The sequence below is a fragment of the Parasteatoda tepidariorum genome, chromosome 8 (assembly GCF_043381705.1).
Source record: "Parasteatoda tepidariorum isolate YZ-2023 chromosome 8, CAS_Ptep_4.0, whole genome shotgun sequence".
Taxonomy (NCBI): domain Eukaryota; kingdom Metazoa; phylum Arthropoda; class Arachnida; order Araneae; family Theridiidae; genus Parasteatoda; species Parasteatoda tepidariorum.
The window spans coordinates 67,618,646-67,646,602 of NC_092211.1; the positions used below are offsets into that span (position 1 = coordinate 67,618,646).

At 27.4% G+C, this 27,957-nt stretch overlaps 3 protein-coding genes across 3 annotated transcripts in view; 1 reads left to right on the forward strand and 2 right to left on the reverse strand.

Annotated features, from left to right (window-relative positions):
- LOC107443610 (uncharacterized) overlaps positions 1-27,957 on the forward strand; it is a 217,288-nt gene that overhangs the window by 71,005 nt on the left and 118,326 nt on the right. The gene's annotated exons all lie outside the window — the stretch shown is intronic.
- Positions 19,132-19,995, reverse strand: LOC139426214 (innexin inx2-like). The gene has a single exon (XM_071184158.1). The coding sequence runs from the start codon at positions 19,961-19,963 to the stop codon at positions 19,343-19,345; it is 621 nt and encodes a 206-aa protein (XP_071040259.1). The 5' UTR covers positions 19,964-19,995; the 3' UTR covers positions 19,132-19,342.
- LOC107443608 (innexin inx2-like) lies at positions 24,102-27,651 on the reverse strand. Its single transcript, XM_016057532.4, has one exon. It carries the CDS (start codon positions 27,158-27,160, stop codon positions 26,066-26,068), a length of 1,095 nt encoding a protein of 364 aa, XP_015913018.1. The 5' UTR covers positions 27,161-27,651; the 3' UTR covers positions 24,102-26,065.

Genomic DNA, 27,957 nt, shown 5'->3' on the forward strand with positions numbered 1-27,957 from the left:
AATAGCTGCTCGCCAGATTTTATTGCATTATAAAGAAAAGTTATTGAAACTAAATACAACTAAATAAACAACAACAACTAAAACAAATAACAACAACTACTAATAACAATAACTAAATAAACAACAACTAAATTCCATTCGTTTAGCATTGCGTCATATGTTGTTCCTACTAAATCGAAGTAGTTGTGTTTTTTTCATATTATACCCAATTTCAGATATACATACACACACTAATATAACATTACTGTTATGTATTTCATGCACCCCACGTTTTTCGTTTTTCAAATTTTTTTTTTAATCATTATTCTCCACTACAAAAACGTGGTTTTTAGAAATATTATTTTTATTTTGAAATTTTATCAAATAAGTTTCTATATTTGTTGTAAAATATCTAAATATTAATATTATGCCTAATGATTAGTTTAATGTCTGAGTTGAATTTTTAGGAGTATTATAAAACAGGAATAATTAAAAAAGAATAAATTTCAGCAAAACTATGTCTTTTTTGCGACCCGTTTTCTCCCTTATTTACTTTTAAAAAAATTTTTTTCATACTTTTTTGTATGTGTACCATGATTTAGCGTATAATCCACACATAAATCTAAATATAACACATAAATCTAAATTTAGCATTTTACAATTTTTTCTTGGAAGGTATCTTAGCAACGTATTAATGCGGTCTCAATTAAGGAAGTTGTATGTTTTCATCGAAAATTAATTCAATATTTTTTTTTCTACATCTAACAATTTTTATTTCCTTTTTCTTCACCGTTATTGAACTAGTTATACGAAATTACGTATGAAATTGTTTAAAAAATATGTCAACAACATGATTATGTACGTAAGTTCCAATAGCTAAAAACATTTTACTCTTAAAAATTTAATCATTGATAATAGAAATTCATCTGAATTGTCCAAAAATAAATAAATTAAAAACACATTTTTTTAAATGGCATAAAGTGTAACAAAATGTGTTAAAATGATGATGTTTTTCTTAAATTTAGTAACTAGCATATTTAGCTAAAGCAGTTTAACCTTTACATTACAAATGTTTTAGAGGCTTTATATTGCCACGTGATCTCAGGAACTATCCGTCTTATATTCATTTTATTTTTATGAGATAAGATTAAAAAATTCAATAAAATTCAATCAATAAAATTAAAGATGTTTACTTTAGAATTCTTTTGTATGAACAACAAGAGTTTGTTTTTTTATTATTTTCCCTTTGATTAAGTAAAGAATTCGATTACAGTAAAATCATAAAAATGAAAATCAGATGATCAGCTATTTAGGAAGTGAAAGTATATTTTACTATAAACTATGATTTACATCGGACAATATATTTTATGTTACTCACATTATTATTTCGTTGACTCTACAAGTATTTTTAAGAAAGGCATCGTTTCCATATTCATTTCCATCTAACTAAAACGTAGGATAGATTTATGAATTCTACTTGTCATTATTTGAGTTATGAAAATGTAGTATGCTTTGAAAATAAAATAAAACAACTAAAAAATTTTCTCCACCAATTTTTGTTAAAAAAAAAAAAAAAAGAAAAAAAAGATCCCAACCCCAAGAGAAAGAAAATTAAGAGATTAAAAAGTCCAAAAATTATCAAAATAAGTGCTCGCCTTCTATATTGGCTATAACTATACAGGGTGATTCTAAAAAGATGGGAAAAGTTTTAGGAAGTGATAGTACACACCCAGACAAACAATTTTTATCAAAGAATGCATGGTCGAAAGCAAAACCCAAAACCGCTAGAGGGCGTCAAAGTTTATGTTCTTATATGAGGCAAAAACACACAAAGAACGATGAAGTTAAGTTATAAAAGCAAATTTAATGGCATATGTGATTACAATAAGTGTTCAAAACAGTGGCCGGCAGCGGCTATGCTGGTACAACGGCGAAGAAAAGATAGGCGAACTTTCCCTGCTGCGGCCGAAAGCTTGGCAACAAATAACGTAGCGCAGTAACTCGCAATAGGAATGGAGCTTTCTCGTTTGCATGAAAAAACTTTCCAAATGCGCCAGCACCTTTGCGTTTTGTTTTCGACCATGCATTCTTTGATAAAAATTGTTTGCCTGGGTGTGTACTATCACTTCCTAAAATTTTCCCCATCTTTTTAGAATCACCCTGTATAATCCAGGACAGATCTTAAGAATATTATCCCCAACTATTTTCTACTTATAAGACTTCTAAAAATCGTTAAAATAAGCTCCCTCAATCAAAAGGGGTTATGGCGACTTGCCCACCTTGATAAGTCTTTAAGGCAGCGGTTCTCAAACGGTGTTCCGCAGAGCCCTAGGATTCCACGGAATAGTTAAAGGCGTTTCACAGAACCCTAAAATTGCTTGAAAGAGTTCAACGAGATCCGCAAAACCCTGGGATTCCGTGAGAGTTAAAGGAGTTCCGCAAGATCCTAGGATCCCATGGAAGAGTTAAAGGAGATCCGCAGAACCCTAGGATTCCGTGGAAGAGTTAAAGGAGTTCCTCAGAAACCAAGGATTTTGTGGAAGAGTAAAAGAAGTTCCGCAGAACCCTTGGATTCCGTGAAAGAGTTAAAGGAGTTCCTCAGAACCCTTGGATTCCTTAAAAGAGTTAAAGGAATTCTGTAAAACACTAGGATTCCATGGAAGAGTTAAAGGAATTCCGTAGAACCCTAGAATTCCATGGAAGAGTTAAAGGAGCTCCACGAGTTAGCACTTTTTATAACCAGTGATGATTTTGAAACCTCTGATTATATTTAGATCTAATCTATGATTCATAATTTAATTAATCTTCCGGTTGTTGTTATTAAATTATTGTCTTTATTAAATTATTGAAAGTATAATGCTAATGAAATAAAAACAGTATTTCTTAAAAGAAAATATAATATTTCGAACAACAATATATTGAACAACTTATGAAAAGAACAAGGATTTATAAAATATTGTGTAATTATTTCCAAACGCGTTTTTCAAATCAAAATAAAATTAAAAAATTGTTTTATAAGGAAATAAGTTTCCCTTATAACCATTTTCAACGTTTATAGCAGTTTGTTTCAGTTATCATTTAGAAGTAAACCATAATTTGGTTTATTTATGTAAATGCTTATAGGTATGTACACCAAATATGTGCATACACACTTTGTATCCAAATATGGTATCCAAATGTTTCCAAATATGTCTATACACATTTAGATATGTTATGCATGTACACCAAAAAACAAATTTATAACTAGACTAGATACCTTACAAGGACTCCAAATTTAACTGTCGGACATAAAATCCAATTTAAGATTATTAATGGTTAAGCGATGAAAAATCTTCCTTTCTCTAATTAAATATTTTCAAAATTGTTTTTTTTATAGGTTATAACGTTCACAATTAACTTAAAATTTATTTAAAAAATCGGTGTTTCGTCAAAGGAAGGTTGATTTTTCAAAGTACCATAGCCATTAAAAAAAAAAAAAAAAAAAAAAAAAAAAAAAAAAAACACTGTCTCAGGGCACCCATACGTGAGAAAAAAAATAGTAATGTTAGATAATAATAGTCACTTGAAGTACTATTACATAAATTGACGCCGTTAAACTCTAAACTTCCTAAACATTGATAAGATAATTGTTATTGCGAAATAGTATTTTATCATTTCAATTATGCATATAAAAATGAGATGGGAAAGGTGTGCTATCAAGGATAAGAGGTGCAGCAATAATCTAGTAAGACAACAAATGCATGTTCGTCTGTCTTCACAATCACTAAAAATTTGTATTATCTTGTTCGCTCTAAAAAGATAGCTACGATTCAATTTTACTTTGTACTTAATCTTAAATAAACATTGTTAAAATCGGATGTATTGACATTGTTAGAAATAATTAAAATAAATATGCAAATAAAAAATTGTTTTTATGTGAACCTTGTTATTGCATTCGGTCGCAATTTACCTTTTAACTTTCACTATAGACCATGAGACTAAAAATGAGATCATTTATAAAATCAAAACGTTTCGCATGGCTGGGCTAAATACTGAGAATGAATGGAAATAAGTGTTAGAATAAAAGCTAATACTAAGCTTACACTAAGTTCGGATACATTTACTCCAATCCTTAAGTATTTTCGCCAATTTTGGCGTAGGTTTGGAAGGAATGAAAAAGTAGAGAGGTTTGGAGCAACATTGCTCATCAAACTAAGGCCCACTACGGGCTGTTGCGCCTTGAAAGAAAGAAGTGTTTAGGATTAATTTCACACAACACATTATTAGCCAGAACGTTGGTTGCATTCCGATAAACATCCTTTCTAAGTTTGTTAACCACCAATACGCCTTTGGTGGTTAACAAACATTTTCAAAGTATCACAGAGTATAAAGAAATTCATAATAAATACTTTTTATACACAGTTAAAAAATTTTTAGAGCAGATTAGGGCAAAAATTATCAATTATTAGACATCTTTAGTAATTTCAATGGGCTTTAATACAAGCTATGGAAAGCTATTCTGTAAAAGTTGTGATGCAATACCTATCCGAAAATTTCCAAAAATTGCGGTAAAGAATACTTTCTTTCAAATTAATTCGAGATCGAGCTTTTCTACACACTTTTAGAGTAAAGGGTGTAGCTAAATCTTAACACCAATAATTTGAAGCTTACACCAAGCTCAGATGCATTTACTCCAATCTTTAATTATTTTCGCCAATTTTGGCGAATGTTTGGAAACCGTCAGACGACATGAATAGATCGAAAGGCAGAGACCACAGAGAAGGTAAAAGTTGATTTTCGTCTCGCATGATGCTGAACAATCAAAAGAAACAGAATTTAACTTTTATAAAAATAAAAAAAAGGCATGCATGTTTTTAGTTATACACTCTATAACAAAAAAATCGACGCACCAGGAAGCAATCATCCGATTGCTTTGAAATTTCGTATGCATGAATGTTTTGAAGAGATCAGGCTGGAATAATACCGACTGGGGACATATAGTCTTTAGCGACGAATCCCGCTTCCAACTGTGTCCTGACGTACATCGAAGACATGTTTGGAGACGCACAGGGCAGAGGGGGGATCCTGCCTTCACTATTGCACGCCACACCGGCCCTCAACAAGGCCTAATTATGGTCTGGGGTGCCATTTCCTTTGACAGCCGGAACCCTTTGGTCGTCATTAGAGGTACACTTACCGCACAGCGGTGCGTCGACGACATCCTAAGACCTGTTTTGTTACCGTTCCTCTCGCAGCGCCCTGGACTGATTTTTCAGCTGGACAATGCCAGACCACATACGGCACGTGTTGCTATGAACTGTCTACAAGCTTGTCAAACTCTTCCTTGGCCTGCCAGATCACCAGATCTCTCTCCCATCGAGCATGTCTGGGATATCATGGGAGGGCGATTGCATCTGGCACGGAATGTTAACGACCTCGTTCGACAATTGGATCGAATTTGGCAGGAAATACCGCAAGAGACCATCCGGGAGCTTTATCGGCCTATGCCACGCCGTGTGGCAGCTTGTATCCAGGCTAGAGGCGGGTCAACACCTTATTGAACTTGTTACTGTAACTCTGTAATAAATTATTCAATTGTTCTGAAATTTTAATCATTTACTATTCTGTACATTGTCTTCCTATCCACCAATTTTCGTTTCAATCGGACAACTCCTTCTTGGTGGGTCGATTTTTTTGTTATAGAGTGTATAATAAGAAGATTTACACAAATATGTCAACTTTATTAAATAATTTTATAATTTTTAATTTCTATCAGCTTCGGTTTTGTTAAGCCCAGTTCGAATTCATATTAACTTTATTTCTTTGCTAAGTGTATGTTTGATTAGCAAACAAATTTTATTTTAAAAAATATTTAACGTATACAATCGAAAATAAAGTGAAGAATTAAACCGACCGGCTGTATGGTGGTAAAGGAGTTTACCTCGTACCGGGAAGATCCGGGATTCGAATCCTGCCTCGGTTATTGGTGCAATATTTCTTTCTATATTATCTGTCCTTGTGTGTTGTGCCACCTATATGGTGGCCTCGTACAAATTAGATACAGTTTTATGATGCTATTAAAAATTTAGAAATATTAAGCACTACGAACGAGGGTTTTCTCTGGGGGATGGAAATCGAATGACGAAAAATTTCTTTAATTTTGACGAAAATCGTTTCTCGAAGAAGTGGTGATAGTTACGTGGGGATTTAATTATCGACTATGTCAACCTTCATCTATCAAAAGGTACCTCATGATAGAATCAAGTTAACATGTCTTATATAGTAGTGAATTGGTATTTAATATTTATAGTGGTAGTTACGCCACATTATTGAAGGGATTTAATTATCGACTATGTCAACCTTCATCTATCAAAAAGTACCTCAAGATGGAATTAAATTAACATAATGTGGCGTAACTACCACTATTTATATTAAATACCAATTCACTAGTATATAAGACATGTTAACTTGATTCTATCTTGAGATACCTTTTGATGGATGAAGGTTGACATAGTCGATAATTAAATCCCCACATTGGTGATCTCCGGATGTGATAAGAACTTGCCAATATTGATGGATGGTCCACATTGAACAGTTGATTTGCTTAATATACACTGCTCAATGTGGACCATCCATCAATATTGGCAAGTTCTTATCACGTCTGGAGGTCACCATTGTGGGGATTTAATTATCGACTATGTCAGCCTTCATGTATCAAAAGGTACCTCAAGATGGAATCAAGTTAACATGTCTTATATACTAGTGATTTGATATTTAATAGTGGCAGTTACGCCACAGTTATTACAACATTTCGACAAAATGTTTGCTAGGACCATATCGGTTTATTTAAGTTTCGTGATATTTGAGTATCCATCTTTTTATCCCTTTTTGAGTATCCATTTGTATCCCTTTGTGGGGTTATTTTTCATTTAAAACATACATGTAGTCTATTCAGTTACTTTGAGATATGTTATTTATCAAAAATGTCAGCTCCGATCCTTTCACGTATGTAATATTATTTTAAATGGTATTTTTACTTGTTAACATGGAAAAAAAAAGTTTCGTTGTTGTCATTTTTTCTTATTAAAGTATTTTGTAGCGATATTTTGCCAAAACTGGTCTAATAATTTAATAGCAATGAGTTACTACTTATGGTGTTTGTGTGCAATCTCGATATAACGACCTCAAGCTACAACGCGCGCTTTCGGCGAGACCAAAAGGGTCGTTATATCGAGCGTCGACTGTATTACATTATTCTTTTCCAATCAATTTTTTAAACAAGAAAACATTTTACTATGAAACTATATATTTGCATTTTTTATCAATTGTATCCTGATGACACCTGGAAATCTAGATCCTCATGTGAGACTTTTGGATCATACTATGGCATTCAACTATCCAATGAGGCAGTGTAGACGTCAAAGGAAATCGTTTTTATATCATTATTTTTATATGTTACATCAAGATATACATGGATTTATCAACTTACTGATACATTTCACAGCAAAATCCATTTTTACCCCCAAACGGAACAATAAATCTAATATACTGTAAAGTAACCTAAAAACAGTAATATTTACTGTAAAATCACCTAATTGCTGTTCTTTAATATATATTATTGTAAAAATTATGATATAAAATTTTACGATAAAAATAAATTTTATGGTGTAAATAAATTTTACATCCAGTGTGGCAGCTTTTTTACCATAATTTGATTCGGAATTTTGTACAGTGGTTTTTGTTTACCAAAAAGATAACAATTGAGAAAAATATACTTTAACGATCAAAATTTATTCTCAAGCCTTTGTATAAATAAATAAGATTGACCCTTTTAGACATAACACCAAGTAGAAATCAAGTGGCTAGACTCCTTACTTCTTTCATTCATCGCTTCAAAACTGGTTCTCAATCAAAATTACCCTTCTGGTTGGCGCTTTTAGAAATTCTACTGAAAATTATAGTTGATATTCTAAGAATGATCCATACCTGGACTTTGCTTGAAGGGGTATTTTTTTTAAAAAAAAATAAATTATTCTAGGTCTGTTAGGTATGAAAGTCATCAATTACAGTCAAGGTTAGCAACAGTAGGTTAAATGTATGAAACAGTTTTTTGAATTTTAGTTTGTGAAAAATAATTTTTTTTTACTTCAAATTTGAAGAAACATTCATTTAGAAATAAATAAATATTTTGATTAAATCATAATTTTCAAAAATAATAAAAAGATTTGAAAGGAAATTATTGTAGCCGTTTATTGTAGCTCGTCGTTGCACCATTTTACATTCCTTTATAGTTTTCTATCGCTTAAGGGTGACAATGTGATTATTATGAATGATTACTCGGCTATTAGGTTGGGAAATAAATTTCTGAATATTTATTATGTGTGTTATACTTCACTTATATAACCTAGTATACTGAGCGAGACAGTGAACCAGTTCATAGTTCGTAAAACAAAAGTTTACAAACCTGTAATTTGTGTTTGTCATATTAATAAAAATGAACTAATTGCAATATTTTTATTTAGTTAAATGAAAAACAAAAATTAAATGATTAATTAAATGTGAAGAGATAGTTTTTATTTCGTTGTTTTTCCACATGCCATAAGAAAGGAAACCATATGATTTCTAGGTAATAGTAGAAAGTTTCACCATGAAATAAACTCGATTATAATTGATTAAGTCATACTGAGAGGTAGAGTCCTCTAATCGCTGCCGCTCTAAAAAAAATTTTCAAAAATAAAATTTTTTTTTTTCAATTCAAAATTTAAAATTACTCATTTAAAATGCATGGATTAAAAAAAATTATGTCTTCTTACTCATGTTTCCTTTTTCTAAATACATAAGCCATTTATTCTGTTAAGGCTTATTTGCTTACATAAATAGCTTGTCTTTGTAGCCACTTTATTAAAAAATAATTTTAAAATGAAGCTTCATTGTCATAACAATTTTATTTTATTTTATAATCAGCGCTGAACAACCTACCCAATGTTGAGTTAACGACTATTAATGTTCAACTCTGTATCCTTGTAATTTTGAATCCAAGCCAGAAGACAAGGGAACTCTTGGATTAAACATTAGGACAAACTAGCTTTCGTTGAGTACTATTGATGAAACTAACGTGCATTTGCTTTATATAGGGAGGAAAACCACGAACACCTCCCACGGTTATCTCGACGGCAAGGGTATTCTAATCCATGATCCATTAACCACTGATGATATTTTACGTTAGTACTGTGGTTGGTACGATCCTGGAGCAGTATTCGTTTCAACCGACCACCACTGGGATTCGAACCTGAGTCACCAACATGGGAGGCGATAGCTCAATACCCTCTGAGTCACCGTTACTCTATAACAATTTTGATCGATTACCATTGAAATTTCACTTACATTTTGTTTTAAATTTTATTTAATTTTAACGATTCAAATTTTTCGCCAAAGAAATTAATTGGTAACAATGCAAAAACTCAACTCCTAATAATGTTTTACAATTTCGTATCCATTATTTTAATTGCATAAGTTGATTGAAAGCAGTTTTACACTGAGTTTATTATAAAAGTAAATATAACTTATTTAGTGTTTGATAATTGTAAAACGGTTAATAAGCTAAGATTACATAGCCCTTAAATATGTTAAACAAAGAAAATATTGCGTAATAAGATCAAAATATAGAGAAATACTCTTTTCAGTTTTAGGCATTTAATTAGGAATAATAATCCAAATAAAAAACGCAATAATAGCAGAGAATACTACACTGAGAATAAAATTCTTTTATCCTGAGATGCTTCTGAATTCCAATTGGTTAGGTAACATTTTAATGGCAGATCGTCTAAACATCAAGATCACAACAATTTTAAATTTGTGAAGTAACAATTAGTATCGTCAAAACTAACAGAATAAGGTAAATGTTTTTCGAAGCGCTTTTGTAATGATTTTGGTAAATTTAACAATAAAATTGGGGTTTATAATGTGAGATAAAATTCGGTAAACATGGTAAAATTTGTTAATTTTATCATGATACCATAGAGCATGTGATAAAAACTATGTTCAGTTAAATGTACTTTTCAGTTGCGTATTTTTTACTAAATATGTAGCAATAAGAACAATAATTATAAAAATGCCGGTTTACTATTACCACATTTGTGGAAAGATTACCGATTAAATGGCTTAAATACTCTAAATTTTATTACCAGAATTACGGATTTGTTTTTATCAAAAATGCCAATACCACACAGTGCGGTAAGAATTTTTTTTTCTTTGAGTAAGAAAAGAAAAATTATAAATAGACTTAAAAGATAAATAACTTTTAATAAATTAAAAAGAATTATTAAAAACTATATTTTTGCATGTCTTATTAATTGTATCCTGATGACCCCTGGAAATCTAGATCCTCATGCCACGTGATTCAACTATCCAATGAGATTGCGTACACGAGACAGGAAAAAGTTTTTATATCAATATTTTATATGTTTTATCAAGTTAATACTCGTACTTACATGTTATATCAAAATATTAATCAATTTAAAAATAATGTATATCAAATCGATAAAATATAGCTCTAAAAGTTCATAAATCCATGTATAATTCTTTTTCAAAAAATTTTTAAAATGAGATTTATTTTATATCTAAAAGAATAAAAATATCATAAAATACGGTTGAATTTTTATTGTAAATAAAAATTTTCTGTAGTTATATTTGTATTATTTTAAATTAAATACAAATTAGAAAATAAAAAAAATTAATACAAATGTGATAGTAAACCAACTTTTTCAAAACGTCATGCGTAGTATTTATTTAACGATAGTCTCAATATCTTTCTATCAAACTTAAATGATTGAGATGTAGCATAAAAGTTTTTACTTTTCTTTAAAAGGAAATTTACCGTCTTTAAGTGAAAAGAATACTTACAATGCTCTTAAAGTGAGATTTTCATTTATAAAAAGAATTTATGTGTATTGAATGCATTGAATAACGACTGAAAGCATTTTTATTTCAAACATAAAAAATGAGTCTTTTTCAATTGAGTCATATTTTTATAAATGATCTAAAATAAGTATATTTTAAAACATCGCAATTATTGAAAAAAAAAATCCAACTCAAAAATTTTGAATGAGGTTTTTAATAATTTAACGGTCTCTTATGTCGCTATTTTTTCCCAGTTATTGTATTATCATTTTAAAACTATTAATAGTATTTATTTAAATTACCTTGAATTTTGTAAATTATTTGTAATTTTTGTTGTAACTTGATTTAGGTAAATTTTAAACAGTACATTGTTCAGTGCGCAAAATAAAAGACAAATCACCCTGAATAACTTTAATTGTAATGATCGAATCTTCACGTTCTTAGACTCAATCTTATTGGTTAGAGAGGGTGACCTCAAATATGCTAATTAATTAGTGCAGACGACATTTTAAGTTACGAAATAAAATAGAAAAACGATATTTCTCCGAATAAACATACTTTATTTTCGACGGATTCGGAATTCTTTATAGCCGCAGTTTGATTCTGGTAACCACAGTCACGGAAATATTGTCCCAATAGTGTTTTAAGCAAATCCTCGAGATTGTTTTAAGCAAGTTGAAAAATATTTGCAAACAATTATGAAATGCATTCATCCAAAGATAACTCCACGCATAAAATAACTTTTAGTAAATATTTATTATTTTTTATTGTTTTTCTACTATTAGTTTAAAATTTTAACAAGGTAAAATTGTAAGGTAGGGTAAAATTGTTTTTTTATTGCACGTATGCAATTTTTTCATCATTTTAATGTACATAATTTTTCACTGCAAAATACAAAATTTTGGAAGATATCGGTCAATAAAGGCTAAGGAAATCGAATTTTAAAAATACGACGTTTTTTATTTTGCTCATTGTGCCTCTAAAATTGACTGGAACTTACGTAGAATCCAAAATGTGATATTTTGAAGAAGAAAAAAAGCAATGTTAGTCCATAATATATAATGGTTGTTATGCAGAAAATGTGAACGTATACAAAAATAATTAATTAGGAATTAAATGTGAAAAGGAAAATAATTATTTCTACCACTTTTTAATTAAACATTATTTTTAAAACTCGTAGGATAATATGGTTCTATTTATTTTGCATTTCATAACTAATTGTTTCAAAATAAACAGACACAAAACCTGATTCTTGCATAATTGTTCGTTGAGGAAATTTCATTGAAATCTTTTGTAATAATCTGTATTAAAACATATAAATTATTGCATAAATAAAAACATTTTTTTTTAACATTACATTACACAGCTCTCAATTTTAATATGAATAACATGTCAATACGATGACGTGATAAAATCCACCTAGTTTAATATAATATATATTAATTAATAATGTATATTATTCATGATTTATATACATATTAGTTGTTAATTAATTTATATTAATAGCTTAATATATATTAATTGTTCATTACAGAAAATGCTTATTAAATTAAAAGAATGATTAATTTAGAGAAAATAAGATGCAGTTTATTCATTTAATAATTTTGTTGATGGACTACATTTCGAACTATGACTACATCTCGTGTAAGTTAACATTTAGAAAGTAATTTTTAACTATTTCATTTTAAAAAAAATAGTTGTAGTTAATTAAATAAAACGTAAGTAGTATTTACTACAGCAGCAAACAACTTTATGGAAGCTTTAGAAAACTGTTCACATGTTTGCGTCCAAGTGAAGTGTGAAAAAAAATGAAATAGTCATATTTTGAATGATCAAATTACAAGTGCTTGTCACTAGTAGGAGTGCAAACTACTAGACGAATAATGCTTGACTCAAAAATCAAAGTTCTTTGTCTTCGAAAACAATTCGTTGATTCTTTTAATTTACGATCGAAAAGAAGGGAAATACAAAACCTTTATTGATCCCGAATAAAAAAAAAAGAGTTCAATAGGCAGGTGTTCAATAAAATATATAGTTATGTTCAGAAACTGTCAAGAATAATAATGGGAAATGCGCATTTAACGCTCAAATGGTGTCGAGTCATAAATTTGTGGACAATTTAATCCGGATTTCTGCGGCGTAGGTGTTCCTTGAAAATTTTTATTGAAAAAAAAATTAAAAAGGATATGGTGACGTGTATTGTAAAACAGTCTTTTACTTGAAAGTGGTTTTTGAATGGTGATTTTTTGCTGCATTAATCAAATTTATTCACAAAGAAAAAAATTCTGGTAAATTTAACGTACTGTATGATAATGACATTTCTCGTAAAAAAAAAATCTAGTGATAAAGCCAAAGTATATGTATTTTATAAATAATTCTTTTGGTAATTGTTCCGTTCACATGTGGTAACGGTTTACCGGAAATTCTGGTTTTCAAAATTATAGTTCTTATTACCAAATATTGAGTAAAAAATACAAAACTGAAAAGTAGATCTAACCAGATAAATGATTTCTTATGCAATACTCTGAAAAATCATATTAAAATTACAAAATTTCCATACATTTATTAAATTTTAACACATTATAACACTCAATTATTTTATGGTTAATTTAACGAAAATCATTACCTAAACGCTTCGGTAAAAATTACCAAGCTTCTTGGTATTCCCATAGAGTCAGAAACATCAACCATATTCTGGTAATTTTGACCATATTTTATCTCATGGTAATAACTAGATTATATTTAAAAGCAGTTTAGATAATTTATCTATAAATAAATTATTGAAATATCTCTTTCAAAAAATGTGTTTCTTGGATTTTACATGCAAACTCTACAATTATATTCAGAAAGTGGTTTCTTAGATAGTTGATTTAAAAATAAATGATTCGAAGGTTTAATATTAAAACAAATTTTGTTGAACCAAATATATGTCTTTCTATAATTTTGTATTTTAGAAATAAAAGCTATATAAAATTAAAAAACGGTTATTTATACCATATAGGAATGATTAAATGATTTTTTGCTGAAAAAATAAAACTCTTGCGGTTTTGAAGGAAAAAAACTACATTACAATACAACAAAAAACAGTTTTTAGATTATTAAGTTATTCATAATGTACTACGTGTTTGCAATATTTCTTGACACAGAATGCGTCTTTGTTTTTGGAATTTAGAAGCAAAAACTACATTACAGTTAAAATTGGTTAGTTATACTTTAAGCGGATGATTGAAAAGTTTCTTCCAAATAATGAAGTTTTACATTTAAAAGTTAGCATTTTAGAAGCTACGTTATATTTAAAAATAGTTTTTTAGATCATTTATAATACCAAATAGTGGTTAGAAGAAATGTTGCCAACAGAATGCGTCTTTAATTTTTTAGATTTAAGAATCAATATTATATTTAAATTTGGTTATTTATACTATACATAAATGATTAAAAAAATTCTTACTTAAAGAATAAAGCTATGCATTAGAAAGTTAGCATTCTAAAAGCGAAAGCTACACTATATTAAAAAAAATGTAAGATTACTTATACTACAAATTAGTGATTCAAAGATTTGTTTCAAAATAAATGAATCTCCAATTTTTATTTTAAAAATAAAAACTACACTATATTTAAAAACAGTTTTTTAGGTAATTAATACTACAAATAAGTGATTGAAAGATTTGTCACCTAATAAATTCACATTTATGTTCTTGGATTATAGAATCAAACGATAAATTATTATCGTGTATTTAAAGTAAATTAATTAATAATTTAAGCTATAAATGAATTATAAACGATAATATAATTTTGATTAATAAAATTATGCCCTGAATGAAAAATCGACTGAGGTTACGAAAAGAATACACCTTTATTATTTTAATGAATTGCATTGTACTTAGAAGCAATTAATTAGGTAATTAAAAATATAAATGAGTGATTGAAAGATTGTTATTAGAAGAATGTAGCTGTATTATTGTTATTATTTATTTATTTATTTATTTCCAATAACTGAGGTTATAGAAGACCATTGCACCACAAAAGGCGATCGAAACAAGAATAGAAAAATAACATAAAAGAAGAAAAATTTTTTTTTAAATAATAAGGATTATTAAATTTTGACACATAGCTATTATTTTTCATATTTTTATTATCTTTTATTAAGTGATGTATTTATTTAAAGTTTAATTCAATTAAAAGTCTTCTTGTTATCTTTAATCATTAGTTTTATTAAAGTTCTCATTGATAAATAATTATTATTAAATAATACAATTTTTACTTTCGAAAGTAATGTTTACCAAACATGTTTATAGAAATCAGAATAACATTTGAAAAAAAAATTTTTTTATGTATTACTTAATTTAAAAAAAACCTATTTTAATACGCTTTTTTTTAAATCTAGGACTAATATAAACATGTGTTATTTGAAATGGAGTTTTTAATAAAGATTTCGGATATAATGTTATCAGATTCGAATACATTTCCAATAACACATTTCCAATAGCACATACTAATATTTTCAATAATTATTATGTAAATGCGTTAGATCAGTTTTTGTGCAGTTTCTGGGAGATTTCAATCTTTTCAATTTGTCTATATATTTTTTTGGTAAACTTGTGACTACAGTAGTGACTTTTGTCAACTTAAAACTACTTGTTTAAAGAACGGTTTTTCGTGGTTATATTAATTTTTGTCGTTATTCTGAATTTATATTATATTTTTTAAATAATGTATTGAAAATCCCAGAATATCTATGGAAAATTGTTAAAATGTTATAATTTTAAACCTAGACTTTTATACATGCTTTTTCTGATTATTTTTTTTTGTTTATATAAAGCAAACATATGCAGTATTTTCAATAATAGAAGAAGCATTAGTAATTTTCAACTTTTTTTATTATTTAAAACAGTTCAAAGAAAAAAAATCTAAAAATTTTGTATTTTTCAAGTAATTTAATGAAAAAGTTTTACAATTTGAACGAAACGAAAACAAAAAAAAATCAAATTCATTATTAGTTTGATAATGATTTTCTTCTGATAAATAATCAATAGAAAAAACATTAAAAAAATTTATTCCTCACTGTGTATGTTAAAACAGATGGAGATTTATTCAATATATTGTTTAATGAAAAATAAATATTCTTAGAAAGAAAATTTCGAAGAAAAAAGCATATTTTTTTAAAGTGTACGAAAACATGTAGGAAAATAATTTTGTCTTTAGACTGAATAAAATCAATTAATTGAGATAAATATAAAAAAACCTTTTTGAGTGAATTAAATATCATTATACCTGAATTCATCGTGTCCCGTAGTCCTAGATTAAAAAAATCGTATTAAAATAGGATTTTTTTTAATTAAGTAGTACTTAAAAATAAAAAAAAATGTCAAATGTTATTCTGATTTCTATAAACATGTTCGGTAAACGTTACGTTCGAAAGTAAAAATTGTATTATTTAATAATAATTATTTATCAATGAGAACTTTAATAAAACTAATGATAAAAGATAACAAGAAGACTTTTAATTGAATTAAAGTTCAAATAAATACATCACTTAAAAAAAGATAATAAAAATATGAAAAATAATAGTTATGTGTTAAAATTTAATAATCCTTATTATTTTCAAGTAAAAATCTATTACTTATACAGCATAGCTGTTTTCACTTTCTTATATGATAATATTAACGGACTCTACTAATTCTACTTTTATAATTTGTATAAAGTAGACTGCAAAAAAAATTTGCTGTATAGTTGCCACCATTTTTGGTGTTGAGGTAAATAAAATTTGTTTGCAGTGCATGTAGTAATTTTTTTATTTACTTTTTCACAGTTATAGTTTAATTTATTTATTTATCGTTTGTTTGTTTATTTGACAACACATATTTTCATGTGCATTAGAATCAATTAAATGGTTTCGTTGCAAAAATATTTCGTTGAAATAAAGCGTACTTAAAGTGATATATTCGCACTAATTCTTTCAAACAATTATTATTTTGTCAATTTTACATAATTTTTTGCACTATAACCACAGTTATTACACTTTGTAATGTATTTGGATTACCTCGATGAAAATGGTGGAAACAACAAACCAAAATTTTTACAGTGTATATGGTAAAAAAGATGTTTTAATACATTGATAAATTGTTAGCCAATCCGAAAAATGCCTTTACAATACCTTATAGCGTAAAAAAGAATATTTGTTTTAGAAAACGATTCTGTAAGAGACAGATTCTCTAGGAATCGTTTTGCTAAACTTCAATTTAAACTTATAAAATGAAATAGGGTACTTTCAAACAATTTTGGATATTAAACAATATGGTTCTTATATATATTAATATTAGAACTAGGAAATATTATGCGAGTACTAAATTTTCTTAAATACATATGTGTTTTAGAAACGTAAAAATTCCAACAATGCAGAATTTATTTAAAATAATGACTTAAAGTGGTAATTACTTTAAGTAGTAAAGAACTGAATATTTGTTTTAAACAAACAAACTAGTCATTTCACTTTAAATAATACATTAGAGTACGTATTTAATAAACTAAAGTTCCCTATAAGACTTAAAATATCATTATAAATTTTAATAAAGTTGATACTCATTCTGAAATTTATTAGTCGAGAGATCATTACAAAAAGAATTCCTATAATTTTTTTAATATATTCATAAAACGACTATTGTATGAAAAAAAATTGAACATTTTTATTTTAACGAGACAACGTATTATATTAAATAAATTTTTCTTTTGTGATTTTGCTGAATAGTGACTAACGTACGCTTAAAAAAGAAATCTTTCATTAAAGTATTGAATATTTGGAATTAATAGTTGTCATTCAATTTATACTCTTTGATTTAATTTACTTTTAAGAGTTTATAATTTAAGTTTAACCAACGCTGCAGTATTGCTGTAGAAATAGTCAGGAAAATAAAATAGCGGTGGTTAAAAATATTATTTTCTTTTGAAGAGGGAACAGATCGTTTTCTAAAAGAAGGTATAATGCTAAAGTGAGTAGAGTTTGATATTTTACAATTTATATTCACTTATTTTATACATACAATTTATTTTTTACAATAATAACATAACAAAAGTAAACGGTTTAGCAAAATTATGACCTTTATTTGAACACATAGAAATATGTATGATAGTCAAAATTTTCTGTAACAATGATATCACTTTCTTTATCACTGAACATAAAGTGTCTAATATCCAACGTAAGTTACAATATTGTTTTAGTAAAAGCTTACTTAAATCAACAAAATATTATTATTAATAGCCATACTTCTGATTTATAAATTCAGTTCCGTTTAATAAAATCTAAAATAATTTTTCTTTAAAAAAGTATACAAAAATAGCAAGTACAGAAAAATATATTTACACTTTTGTCAAAGCAAAAGCATAACTTTTTTTTTATTGAAAATTGATTATCACATTAAACAATTAAAAAAAAACTAATTGTGCTTCAAATGAATGACATAGTGTAGGATGAATGATAGGGTTTAAAAAGCCAAAATTAAAGTGTTAATAAAATATTTCAGATAACATAATAATCTATATAAAGCAAAATTTTCTCTATAATAATTTATGACTTATTAACGTGCGTTAACTTTGTAGTGAACTATAGACAGAAAAATATGTATGAAAGAAACTTTAAATAGCATGAATCGAAATTTTTATAACCAAAAAACAACAAATTAATATTATAATTCAAATATGAGAAAGTAAAATACTATTCTGGATTATGGGATAGTAAAATTCCCCCAGATATTTTGGCAAGATAAAATTGTGCAAATTAAACTTGAATTCTTCAATGTTTAAGCAGATAGATAAACGAAAATATCAGTTCAAAATATTTTTAGCAACACTAAAATATATTAATGAAATTATGCTAATATGATAAATTAGTTAGCAATAATGATTAATAAGAGTTAAAATTGTTTAAATTAGAGTGTTAATAAAATATTTAAGAAAACATAATAGTTTATGTAATGTAAAATTTTCTTGTTAAATTACTTATGTATTATTAAGATGTGTTAACTTTGTGTTAAGATGTGTTAAAAAGAACTTTGTTGTGAATTATTAATTTACATTAATAGCTTAATATATATTAATTGGTTATTAAAGAAAATGAGTATTAAATGACAAGAATAATTAATTTAAAATAAGTGAGATGCAGTTTATTCATTTAATAATTTTGTTGATTAAAGTTGAATCAGTTAGTATTATTTCCGTAAACATTTTACTATATGAGAAACTGATTAATAATAATATTCATAAGGAAAAAAAATAACTGGATTTATGAATTTTAAAGTTCAATATTCAGTACTTATGTTTGCACACTGACACAAAATAAAATAATGAAAATGAACACATATAATACTTACACATGCACTCAAATTATGAAATATAAAAATATCCATGAATGACGAACAAATTATCCAGAACCTACACAAAACACTCTAACACCAATTGCAAATGAAAACAATATAGAAAACAATAGCATATATTAGGCTTCAGCTATATCGTTAAAATGTTTACCATCAATTCTTCTCGATAATTCTGACATAAAATCTTTGAAATGAAGGGAATGTAAATTTTTCGCCAGCAAATAAATGATAAACCAATCTCCGAATTTACATTTCCTTAGCACGATTTCGATGTGCTCATCCTTAGCCAATCCTGCTCTTGGTTTTAATGTCTTGAAGCGAGCTTCATAGGACATGTAGAGCAGAAATCTGTAGACGAGAGCTATGCAAGAGACCACAGCAAGCACCACGTACCAAAACCAGAGGAAAACGTAAATCTTTTCATTGATTATATTAATTGGGAGGATGCACATAGCATCGTGCTTCTGGACATCTCCAGATGAACCGTACCTGTGGAAGGTACATTTGGACAACCTCGGGAAAACTCTTATCATCGGATCATAGCGCACAGCCCAATCCCAGTCACTAAATTTAACAACATCAGAGCCATAAGTTGAAAAAGTTCCACCGAGGAATGTGTCCATCAAATACATCTGCCCAATGACATTGATGACGTTAAGAGCTTCAGCGAGAGAGTACAAAGCAATGTAGTTTTCATTGCGGTTAAACGTCGCGACAACATAATCCACAAGCAGCTTCATGTTGCTTTCCTTTTTATCAGCACCTAAAACAGGATTATNTATTCATAAAATAAAAATAAGTGATTGGAAGGTTTATTATTAAATAAAATATTTGTTGAACCAAATATATGGGTTTCAATAATTTTGTATTTTAGAAATGAAATACGACCATTAATACCATGTAGGAATGATAAATGATTTGTTGATGAAAGAATAAAGCTCTATTAGTTTGCATTTTTGAAGAAAAAAAATTACATTACAATATTTAAAAAACAGTTTTTAAATTATTAAGTTATTCATAATGCACTACGTGTTAGTAATATTTCTTGACACAGAATGCGTCTTTGGTTTTGGAATTTAGAAGCAAAAACTACATTACATTTAAAATTGGTTATTTACACTTTAAACGGATGATTGAAAAGTTTCTTCCAAATAATGAAGTTTTACATTTAAAAGTTAGCATTTTAGAAGCTACGTTATATTTAAAAATAGTTTTTTAGATCATTTATAATACAAAAAAGTGGTTGGAAGAAATGTTGCCAACACAATGCGTCTTTATTTTTTTTAGATTTAAGAATCAATGTTATATTTAAATTTGGTTATTTATGTTATACATAAATGATTAAAAAATTCTTACTTAAAGAATAAAGATATGCATTAGAAAGTTAGCATTCTAAAAGCAAAGGCTGCACTATATTTAAAAAGAAAGTGAGCTTACTTAAACTACAAATTAGTGACAGAAAGTATTGTTTCAAAATAAATGAATCTCCAATTTTTATTTTAAAAGTAAAAACTACACTAAACTTAAAAACAGTTTTTTAGAGAATTAATACTACAAATAAGTGATTGAAAGTTTTGTCGCCTAATAAATTCCCATTCATGTTCTTGGATCATAGAATCAAACGATAAATTATTATCGTGTATTTAAAGAAAATGAATTAACATTTCAAGCTATAAATGAATTATAAACTATAATAAAATTTTGATTAATAAAATTATGCCCTGAATAAAAAATTTAGTGAGATTACAAAAAGAATACACCTTTATTATTTTAATGAATTGTATTGTACTTAGAAGCAATCAATTAGGTAGTTAAAAATATAAAGGAGTGATTGAAAGATTGTTACTAGAAGAATGTAGCTGTATTATTATTATTATTTATTTATTTCCAATGGCTGAGGCTATAGAAGCCCATTGCACCGCAAAAGGAGATCGAAACAAAAATAGAAAAATAACATGAAAAATAATTATTTGAATATTATTATTACTACGGAAATTTAGAAGAAAAAACAACATTATGTTTAAAAACAGATAATTAAATCAAAACTAAAATAAATATATTTTAATATTAAATGGGCCAAACAAAAATCTGATAGTGTTATATTTGAGCTGCCCTCTAATTTAATAAACATGAGAGATTCTTGGTACAGAAATACAACATATTTATAATGCGAAAAAAACTTTTTTAAAAAGTTGGTCCCATATTCAACTAACTTGAAAAATATTTAGGCTTTCCGGAATTATATTTCTTTCCAAAATTTAGTCTGGGTTGCTAAACTTTCATTTTTTGTCAAAAATTTCAATTGTAGTTTTTTTAAAAAAATATGAGATCAAATTTTTAAAAAAATTTTGATTAAATATATTTTTAAAATTTGTAAAGGCATCAGTTCAGAAATATGAATGTTAGAATATAAAGTCACGGTAAGAAAAGTTCATGATTTGAAATATTACATTATATCCGAAATCTTTATAAAAACCTTAATTTCCATTAGATCATGCGTATATTTTCAATTTTCAATAATTATTATGTAAATGCGTAAGATAAGTTTTTATGCAGTTTCAGAGAGATCTCAATATTTTTCAATTTGTCTATATTTTTTGGTTAACATGTGACTACAGTAACAACTTTTGTCAACTTAAAACTTCTTATTTAAATAAAGGTTTTTCTTTGCTATATTAATTTTTGACGTTATTGAAAATTCTAAATTTATATTAGATTTTTTTAAATAATGTATTGAAAATCCCAGAATATCTATAGAAAAAACTGTTAAAATATTATAATTTTAAACCCAGACTTTTATGCATGTTTTTTTAATTCATAATATGTTTTTTTTGTTTTGGTTTATATAAAGCAAACATATGCAGTACTGTCAAAAATAGAAGATGAATTAGTAATTTTCTAAAAATAGGAACTCCTTTTTTATTATTGAAAAACGGTTCAAATAAAAAAAATCTTACAATTTCGTATTTTTCAAGTTATTTAATAAAAAGTTGTTACAATTAGAACAAACACAACCAAAAAATATCAAATTCACCATTATTTTGATAATGATTTTCTTCTAATAAACAATCAATAGAAAGAAAAAAATGATTATTCTTCACTGTGTGTGTTAAAACAGATGGAGATTCTTTGAAAAAAAGTTTCGAAGAAAAAAGCATATTTTTTAAAACGTAAGAAAACATGTTTGAAAGTAATATGTTCTTTAGACTGAAATAAAATCAATTAATTGAGATAAATAAAATAAAAGCTCTTTAAGGGAATTGAATAACAATTTATGGAATTCATGGTGTTGCGTAGTTCTAGATTACCCCCAAAACACCGTATTGAAATGGCATTTTTTTAATCAAGTAATACATAAAATAATTTTTTTTCATATGTTATTCTGATTTTATAAACATGTTTGGTAAACATTATTTTCGAAAGCAAAAGTTGTACTATTTGATAATAGTTATTTATCAATGAGAAATGTAATAGAACTAATGATAAAAGATATCAAGAAGACTTTTAATTAAATTAAAGTTCAAATAAATACATCACTTAATAAAGTATGAAAATATGATAAAAATAGGAAAAGTAATAGTCATGTGTCAAAATTTAATAATCCTTATTATTTTCAATTAAAAATTTATTAATTATGTTGTATAGATGCTTTCACTTTTTTATATGGTAATATTAACGAACTCCACTAATTTAACTTTTATATTTTGTATAAAGTAGACTGTAAAAAAATTGCTGTAGAGTTGCCACAATTTTTGGTGTTGACGCAAATAAAAAATTTTCGCAGTACATGTATAACAGTTTTTATTATTTTTTCTCTGTTATAGTTTTATAGTCTGTTCATGCGCACTAGAATCACCTAAATGGTTTCGTTGCAAAAATATTTCGTTGAAATAAAGCGCATTTAAGTAATATATTCGGACTAATTATTTCAAACAATTGTTATTTTCTTAATTTTGCATAATTTTTTGCACGACAACCACAGTTATTACACTTTTTAATGTATTTGGATTACCTCGACTCTGAAAATAGTGGAAACAACAAACCAAAATTTTTACAGTGTATATAGTAAAAAGAATGTTCTAATACATTGATAAATTGTTAGCCTATCCGAAAAATGCCTTTACAATACCTTATAGTGTAATAGTGTAAAAAAGAATAATTGTTTCAGAAAACGATTCTGTAAGAGACAGATTCTTGGAATCGTTTTTTTTTAAACTTATAAAATAAAATAGGGTACTTTCAAACACTTTTGGATATTAAACAATATGGTTATTCTTAAGTTGTCAAACCCTGGGCAATGTAATATTTATATATATATATNTCCATATTTAAAGCGGAATATTACTATAAGACTTAAAATATCATTATAAATTTCAATAAAATTGATACTCATTTTGGAATTTATTAGTCGAAAGATCACTACAAAAAGATTTCTATAATTTTTTTTATATATTCATAAAACGACCATTGTATAAAAAGTAATTGAACCTTTTTATTTTTACGTGACAACGTATTATATAATTAAATTTTTCTTTTGTGATTTTGTTAAATAGTGATTAACGTACGCTTAAAAAAGAAATCTTTCATAAAAGTATTGAATATTTGCAATTAACAGTTGTCATTTAATTTATTCTCTTTGATTTAATTTACTTTTAAGAGTTTATAATTTAAGTTTAACCATCGCAGCATTATTGCAGCAGAAAAAGACAGGAAAGTAAAATAGTTGTGCTTAAAAATATTATTTTTTAGAAGAGGGAACAGTTCATTTTCTAAAAGAAAGTATAATGCTGAAGTGAGCAGATTTTGATATTTTACAATTTATATTCATTTATTTTATACATACAATTTATTTTTTACAACAATAACATAACAAAAATAAACGGTTTAGCAAAATTATGACCTTTATTTGAACACATAGAAATATGTATGATATTCAAAATTTTCTGTAACAATGATATCACTTTCCTCATCACTGAACAAAAAGTGTTTAATATCCAACATAAGTTACAATATTGTTTTAGTAAAAGCTTTCTTAAATCAACAAAACATTGATATTGATAGCCATATTTACAATTTATAAATTCAGTTCTGTTTAATAAAATCTAAAATAATTTTTCTTTGAAAAAATATACGAAAATAGCAAGTACAGAAAAATATATTTACACTTTTGTCAAAGCAAAAGCATAACATTTATTTTATTGAAAATTAATTATCACATTATACAATTAAAAATAAATTAATTGTGCTTCAAATGAATAACATAGCTTAGGATGATGAGTGATAAGATTTAAAAAAGCTTAAATTAAAGTGTTAATAAAATATTCAAGATAAAATAATAATTTTTATAATGCAACGTTTTCTCTACAATAATTTATGTCATATTAACGTGTGTTAACTTTATAGCGAACTATAGACAACTTGGCGTCAGTAGATGGTTTCTTTATATTCATTATTACAGAAATATAATGCAAAGTTTTCAGTATCAAGTTATGTATGAAAGAAACTTCAAACAGCATGAATCACAATTTTTATAACCAAAAAACAAAAACTGAATATTATAATTCAAAAATGAGATATTAAAATACTATTCTAGATTTTAAAAAACCAAAATTTTTTACTAGATATTTTGGCAAGATAAAATTGTGCAAATTAAAGTTGAATTCTTCAATGTTTAAACTGATTGATAAACGAAAATATCAGTTCAAAATATTTTTAGTAACACCAGAATATATTAAATAAATTAATGCTAATATGATAAATTGGTTAGCATGTTTAATATTATTACATAATTAAGGATGATTAATAGGAGTTTAAATTGCTTAAATTGGAGTGTTAATAAAATATTTACGAAAACATAATAGTTTATGTAATGAAAGTTTTCTCGTTCAATAACTTATGTATTATTAACGTGTGTTAGCGTTTACGTGTGTTAACAAAACATAGAGGCTTATGTACTAGTAAATAGTTCCTTTATATCCATTAATACACAGTGTAATGTATAGTTTCGGTATCAAGTTATGTATTAAAGATACTTTTAACAGCGTGAATCAAAATTTTAATAACCAAAAAACAACTAATGAACATTATAATTAAATGAGAAATTAAAATTCTATGATGGAAATATTAAAATTTATTACTAACGCTCTTGATAAATTGATCTTGAATTTTTCAATATTTAAACTGAATATTAAACGAAAACATCAGTTAAAATAATGCAAATGGTTAATATAATGCAATTTTTTTAAAAAAACGATTAATCAAGCAAAATATTTGAAAAATTATAGCTTTTAAATTTAACATGGAGAACATGACACCATAAATACGATAACGAAATAGGCGGGTAATAAAATCCACCCAGTTTGATATAATACATATTAATTAATAATATGTGTATTAATTAATAATATATATATTTGTTTATTAATTTATATTAATGACTTAATGTATATTAATTGAATATGAATTAATATGCTTATCAAACGACAAGAATAATTAATTTAGAAAAAATGAGTTTCAGTTTATTCATTTAATAATTTTGTTGATTAAATTTGAATCAGTATTTTTTCCGTAAACATTTTATTATAAAAGAAATTGAATTTTTATAATATTCTCAATAAAAAACAATAACTGGATTTATGAATTCTAAAATTTGATATACGATACTTATGTTTGCACACTGATACAAAATAAAATAATGGAAATGAACACATATCATACTTACACAGGCACTCAAATTATGAAATATAAAAATATCCATGAATGACGAACAAATTATCCAGAACCTACACAAGACACTCTAACACCAATTGCAAATGAAAATAATATAGAAAAAATAGTATATATTAGGCTTCAGCTATATCGTTGAAATGTTTACCATCAATTCTTCTCGATAATTCAGACATAAAATCTTTGAAATGAAGGGAATGTAAATTTTTCGCCAGCAAATAAATGATAAACCAATCTCCGAATTTACATTTCCTTAGCACGATTTCGATGTGCTCATCCTTAGCCAATCCTGCTCTTGGTTTTAATGTCTTGAAGCGAGCTTCATAGGACATGTAGAGCAGAAATCTGTAAACGAGAGCTATGCAAGAGACCACAGCAAGCACCACGTACCAAAACCAGAGGAAAACGTAAATCTTTTCATTGATTATATTAATTGGGAGGATGCACATAGCATCGTGCTTCTGGACATCTCCAGATGAACCGTACCTGTGGAAGGTACATTTGGACAACCTCGGGAAAACTCTTATCATCGGATCATAGCGCACAGCCCAATCCCAGTCACTAAATTTAACAACATCTGAACCATAAGTTGAAAAAGTTCCACCGAGGAATGTGTCCATCAAATACATCTGCCCAATGACATTGATGACGTTAAGAGCTTCAGCGAGAGAGTACAAAGCAATGTAGTTTTCATTGCGGTTAAACGTCGCCACAACATAATCCACAAGCAGCTTCATGTTGCTTTCCTTTTTATCAGCACCTAAAACAGGATTATTCAAATCGAGAATCATCGCTTTAATCCTTCCAGATTCCATGCATTTCCAGAAATAGCGGGGGACATAAAAAAAGATGGCTTGTAGAAACAAAACAAAGCATACCCACTGGTAATATGCATGGTAAGTCCTTGTCTCTCCGGGGGTATATTTATCAACACCAGGATAAGGAATTTCCAGACCTACCTCCTTATCCCAAGCTGTATCTACACTAAATGTCGAATGTATCCAACAGTAAGTGTCCAGCACTCTTGTAGGAATGTCATCCTTTGATATGCATGAAATAGGATCACCAATATATTGGCGACTGGTGACCAACAAGCTGAAAGCTATCAAAATAGGCAGCGTTACTCGATAATGAAGTCTAAAAGCATGATTGTCGATTTCTATGTATTTTATTTTGATCGCCCCTTTAAGGGACGCGAAAAGCTTATCCATATTTAAGGCGGAATATTAGTCCAGCCAGTGTCGATCGCGATTAGTGCAAGGGAACTGAAGGCAGTGCGAATTCCACAAGTAGCTCTCAACGTGGAAAGAAAACAAACAACTAAAACAAACTCGCCGGACTACAGACGATGGGTCACGTGGATCACTTGTTCTTGGGGCACTGTTCTCATATTTACTTGCTTCTGAGTGATGCGGAATTTTTTGATTTCCAGATTCGGTTACCTCATCGGATGTCCTTTCCGATTTCGTTCTTTTTTCAGCTGATCGGAAAAAGAATATTTTCTTGACGCGGGAATGGGTGAAACGTCGAGTGAAGCCTGATCAAATTAACCTTGCGAGCTAGTGTGAATCAGACAGAATTAGAATATTTAATAATTATCGAAAAATCGAAGCAAAATTCTATGTTTGACTCTGTTTCGCTTCCTCGGCGACACAATTTCTCAGAAATGAGCAACACAGCTGGCATCATGTACTGTGAGCAAATAAAAGCAGACGATTCAGCGTGGAACAAACAGGTGGAATGATTTAGGTGCATTTTATTTTTTTATATTTTATTTCAGCTCTTCTTTAGAAAATTGCAACGTGTAATTTTATTTTATAGCTTTTGGGATGGAATGACGTTTTTAATTCTCATCCACAAAAATATTTTATTTTCAAAGTATTTTTGAAAACAAAAGAAATTCAGCGTTTTTAAACCGAATTAATGTGGTAGAATTATGTGATATAAAAATAATGTAACAAAAAAATTGGATATAAAAGTTTTATGAAGAAAAATTAATAATTTTTTT